We start from the raw sequence: 5655 nt of genomic DNA, 5'->3' as shown, positions 1-5655 counted from the left end.
GGGAGGGCTACCTCTGGGTGTGAAAGACTTGCACGAGGGTTGCCAGCTCCAGGTTGGGAAATACCTGGAGATTTGGGGGGTGGGGTTGGGGGAGGGGAGAGACTTCAGTGGGGTAGAATGCCATGGGGTTCACCTTCCAAAGCAGACGTTTTCTCCTGGTGAACTGATCTCTGCCGCCTGGAGATCAGTTGTAATAGTGGGAGGTCTCCAGCCACTACCTGGAGGTTGGCAACCCTGGCTCGTAGTGGCGTGCCGTCCTCTTTTTTACGGTGTGTTTCCTCTGTCCTGCAGTGACGTCTTCATGCTCTCCCGGCAACTCCAGCCGGCCTTCCTCTCCTGGCACGGGACTGCACGCCAGCAGCCCCGGCATGTCCCAGAGCAACTCCAAAGCTGCGATCAACTCGACCAGTTTCAACTCTTCTGGGTAAGACTGCGCAGGGGGAGGGCCAGGGAAGGCGGGGGGATTGTTCTCAGCTCTCCAAAAAAGAACAGCAGCACACCCACCAAAGATAATGGGCATTTGTGCAACAAATTTCGCATATGTCTCCTTGTCATCCTTACAACGAGCTTGTAAGGTGGGACATTATTCTTCTGATATTGCTGATGGGGGGACCGGCTTGCCCTTGGCTGCCTTATAAGTTGCTGGCAGGGGCAAGATCCAAATGAGAAAACTCCGTCTCTTGCCCCCTGTGCTTCTTGGGTGTAATGAACACAAAACAGCTCAAAACAAGGTGTCTAAGCACACTGATTCTTATGGGTTTATGTGCACATTGATTCCTATGGGTTTACGTGGATCTGACTTTCTGAAATCCAAAAAACAAACACGGCAGTAATTGTGCATGTTGGATCGTGTTAGGGGTCTTCAACCTTTTTTAAAAAAATAAAACTTTATTGTCAATAAACAGATACAATACCATATCCAACGATAGATGTAACCATCACATTGAAGCACAACAGTAATAAGGACAGTGAGATAACAAATGCTGTACAAAAATTTTTTAGAGAAAAGGGATACATCATAAAGTGAAACCAACAACTTTAAATAATACAAATAACACTTTAATAACCATCAGTATTGTATCTGATATCGAAGGATAGTCAACTTTGGTAGGTAAGTATCAGAGGTCATTTCGGGGGGGAACGCGGGGGATCGCAGTTCCCCCGGGTGAGGTATGGGGGGCGGGGCACATGACGGAGCCCCGCCCCCTGCTTCCGGCCGCCCCGCTTCCGGCCCTCATTCAGCCAGGAGGAGGCAGGAGAAGAGGAAGGGTAAGTTGCTTCCTCCCGGCCTCTCCCCACCCCTGCCTGCCTGGGGCCAGGGAGGGCCTTCGCAGGGCTTCCTTGCACTCCTGCCGGCCTTGCAGGTCCACCGCCGGGCCCCTCATGGGGCTCGGCAGTGGAGCTGCAAGGCCGGGACCGGCTGCCGGGACCGTTGGGGGCGGGGTGTGTGGCCTTATGACACACTTCCGGTGATGTCAGGGGGTGTGGCCTTATGACACACTTCCGGTGATGTCAGGGGGTGTGGCATATGCTAATGAGTTATGCTAATGAGTTCCCCTAGCTCTCTTTCTACGAAATGACCCCTGGTAAGTATACCGAGAAGGGAAACCAAGCTGAAGTGAAATTTGACTCAAAAAAAATCTGAAGTTTTAGAAAAGGTAGCATCAGAGAGTTCGTCCATGAGACAAAATTCACATAGTTTCTTTATCCATTCAGAAATGGTAAGATGTGAGTTATTTTTCCAAGATTTGGCTATAACAAATCTGACTGCTGCACACAATAAAGCAACTTGTTCTTTGTGCGGTGGAAGAGGAAGATTAAGTTGCCAGGCTTCTAGCAGTAATGATTCTGGATCAAAAGTCATGCAATTAGGGGCCCTCGACCTTCTTGAGCCTTTGGCCAGCTTTGGAATTGTGGCACAGGGTGGTGGGCACAACTGCAAAATGGGTGCCGCAGGAGGCGGAGTCAACTACAAAATGGCGGACAGCATGGTTATTTGGGTTGCCAACCTCCAAGTGTGAAGGTTACAAGGAAGTTACAAGGAAATATATCAAACAGACAAACACTGTGATAAAAATGACAATGACATTGAATGAATCTTATGAACATCGAATTATATTACAATTGAAACTTTCACATTATTACTAAGGAAATTCTAACATTCTCAAGGAAAAGTCCTTCATCCTCAATGAGTACCCGGTTATAAACTCATTTCACCAGTCTTCCTCAGGAGTAATCCTAGTATTACTGATATTTATATTTATATTGAAAGGCGACTGCCGCTTGATACAGCTTAACTTCTTTTTTACTTTCTTCAAATTTTTACAGCTTATTTTTTTACTTTCTTCACGTTATCTTCTGGTTCCGTGTTTCTTTTCATTCTAAATAACTATGTTTGTTCCAGGATAATTTGAAGAAAGTAAAAAAGAAGTTAAGCTGTAATAATTTGAAAATGGAACCAGAAGATAATGTGAAGAAAATTAAAAAAAAGAAATTAAGCTGTAAAAATTTGAAGAAAATAAAAAAGAAGTTAAGCTGTATCAAGAGGCTGACACCTTTCAATATAGTAGGATTACTCCTGAGGAAGACTGGTGAAATGAGTTTATAACTGGGTACTCATTGAGGATGAAGGACTTTTCCTTGAGAATGTTAGAATCTCCTTAGTAATAATGTAAAAGTTTCAATTGTAATATAATTCGATGTTCATAAGATTCATTCAATGTCATTGTCATTTTTATCAGTGTTTGTCTGTTTGATAAACCTCTAGGTGTTGGCTGGAGATCTCCCGCTATTACAACTGATCTTCAGCCCCCCCCTGGAGAAAATGGCCGCTTTAGAAGGTGGACTCTCTGGCATTCTACCTCACTGAACTCAGGATTCCCATTGGTCTCTCTAAGCATCCCCCAACACTAGCATATGACACCTTCCTATCCTCGTATTTCTTGTGCAACAGAGAAGAGAATCTAACCTTTCCATCTTTCCCCCCCCTTCTGTATGTTTTTTGCCCATGTGGACAGGTCATGGTACCGATGGAACCAGCCCACCTACCTCCACTGAAGCCTCCTTGCCTAAAGGTCAACCAAATCCACCTTCCTCTCCTCAGTAGAAAAAAGGAAGCCTCGACTCCTTGCTATGGACTCGCCTCTCTGGGAATGGTGCCTTCGACTAGGTCTGGTGCGGTGAGACAGGGGCCTTCAGAGAGAGCTTTGGGCCTCCCCTGAGCCCTTGATCTCACGTGATGGGAGCAGCCCAGCAAATGCCACAGAAAGAAGAGACTCAAGCTGTGATAGAACCCCAAGCGGTTGAGGGTTGTGAGTGTGTGCGTGTGAATGTGCATGTGGCGCAGTGTTGGTGCTGCACCCATTGCCATGTCGACCTCTGATCCCCGCCTCCTGAGGCCTACACCTTTTTCTCAGTAACTGACACCTGGCAATCGTCGTGGATGGGGAAAGGTTGCTGCTGCTCTCTCTTGAACTCATAAAATGCTTCTTGCCGGAGGAGATTGTGGAACCGCTTCTGTTCTCAGAGCTAAACCCGCAGATGCCTCCCCGAGGGTCCCCCTAACCTGAGCCAGTGCGGCACAATTCGGTTCCCCCAAGGCTTAAATCTAGATGGGATGTTTGGGATCTTGCAAAAGACGTTCCAAAGCAAAAAGAAGGTGCTTTTGATTGTTGTTACAGTGCAGCATCCGATGGCTATTTCCTGTCTGTTCAAACTGTGAGTCTCTTAGGCTTTAGATGTATGTCCATTTCCTGTCTGTTTACATCCCTAAGTGTTTCAGGGGTTGGGGGAAACCTGTGGGCCCAGTGATCTCTGGTGAGGAAAACAGATAGGGAGGAGTCCTGCTTCGGCTGCTCTAAAGGGACACTGGTGCATCCAATCCATTGTCCTTTAGACACGTGGAGGTTCTAACCCCATGACTGTACAGATGATAGCGTTTTCAGAAGGCTTTTCCACATGAGGTGTCAGGCCCCATGCTACTTCGGTTTATCCCCTTATTCCTGTGGACATTTGCGTGCCTTCCTTTGTCCTACCCACTCCCCCACATCTCCATTCCACTTTCCGATGACTGGACCATCGTCAGCATCAAACTACTCCCTCTCCCCCCTTCCAGCCCTGAAGATGAGTGGGTTCATTTTTGAAATTTTTTAAAGGGACTAAGTATCGATCTATTGTTGTAATGGTAAGTTGAGCAGATTCCCTGAATTCCTAGCCTTCATTTAAAAAAATAATAAAGTAAGTCTCTAGCCTCTTCCCTGGTGGAGATATAAGGAAGAAGGCAAATCTATGCAAGGGAGGAGGATAGAGACTTTAAAAAGCTGGAAATTCAGGGAACCTGCTAAACATATCGTCATAGCAATATATCGCTATGTCGATATAAGCATGTGCAAAGAACTGTAAAAGGGGAGGGTGCCGTGACGCCATCGATGATAACAGCACTCTTCCTTGAAAGTCCTGATTACGTAAGGCAGAAAATAAACTGACCACAACTGTGAAGGGACGGAGGGAGGCCAAACATGCGGTAGAACTGTGCCACAACCAATTCCAATGCTTGGGGATCGACTCAAGAAAATCAGGAGTAAGTCAAGCCTGCAGAAAGCCCAGAAATTGGGGATGAGACATTTTAGAGCTGCCACTTCATGTGATACATGCATTCGTTTTCGCTCTCCCACCGTGATCTCTGATCAAACCAATTAGACAAGGTTTTGTAGCAGTTCACTCTCTACTTCAGAGTCAAAGCTAGCAGCTGATAATGTAGCCAGCACTGAGAGAGAGAGAGAGAGAGACCTTCCTAGATGTGTCACAGGGGCCTACTGGCCAGTGTCTACAATGAGGAACACCAGTTCAAAGCCCTGAGCACTTTCTAACTGTTCTAAAGAGTTCTAAAATCCATACAGCTAATAGAAGTGCAGCTTGTGGTGGGAACCAGACTACACATACATATGCAACAGACCATACACACACAAAACCCTGTTCCATTTGGTTTATAAAGGAATAAGCTACCAACCCTGAGAGAGAACCACGGCTGCCTTGGCTGCAAAGGACAAATCCTTCCCACTGCTCCAGACCAATAATTGTCTGCACACAGCTTTCATTTCCAGCCCTCCTGTTGTGTGTCGGATCGAGCGGGGAGTACGGAGGCTCCGGAAACTGCCTGCATGACTGCTTTCTGGGTATTTCTCTACCTTGTGGGAGAGCCAGTTTGGTGTAGTGGTTAAGTGCCGGGACTCTAATTTGGGGGAACTGGGTTTGATTCCCCACTCCTCCACTCGCAGCTGCCGGATGACCTTGGGCAAGCCATAGTTCTGTCAGAGCTGTCCTTGAAAAAAGAGCAGTTTCTGTCAAGAGCTCTCTCAGCCCCACCTACCTCACAGGGTGTCTGTGGTGGGGAGGGGAAGGGAGAGGAGTTTGTAAGCCGCTCTGAGACACCTTTGGGTAGTGAAGGGCGGGGTATAAATCCAATCTCTTCTTCCTCTTCTTCTTCTTCTTCTTCCTCCTGTGATTCTGGACAGAGAGCATGGAAACCACCTAGCAAGACACAAGATAGACACACGAAACAGTCTTCTGACCTGGGAAAGAAAATGCCGGGCTTAGTTTCTTTCATGTGCTAACCAGGGCTATTTTGGGGCAGGAATTCACAGGAACGGGGTTCCG

General features: G+C 47.0%; 1 protein-coding gene across 1 annotated transcript in view; it reads left to right on the top strand.

The window, feature by feature from the left end:
- Positions 1–4039, top strand: part of POU2F3 (POU class 2 homeobox 3) — a 90814-nt gene extending 86775 nt beyond the window's left edge. Inside the window, exons 14-15 of the mRNA XM_015425671.1 lie at positions 292–424; positions 3018–4039. Of these exons, the coding sequence (XP_015281157.1) occupies positions 292–424; positions 3018–3057 (173 nt within the window). The 3' untranslated portion in view covers positions 3058–4039. The remainder of the gene's footprint in view (positions 1–291; positions 425–3017) is intronic.
- The last annotated feature ends 1616 nt before the right edge of the window (positions 4040–5655 follow it).

Source organism: Gekko japonicus, unplaced genomic scaffold, assembly GCF_001447785.1.
Source record: "Gekko japonicus isolate JY-2015 unplaced genomic scaffold, Gekko_japonicus_V1.1 scaffold1205, whole genome shotgun sequence".
NCBI lineage: Eukaryota > Metazoa > Chordata > Lepidosauria > Squamata > Gekkonidae > Gekko > Gekko japonicus.
This window is presented reverse-complemented; position numbering and strand designations above follow the sequence as displayed.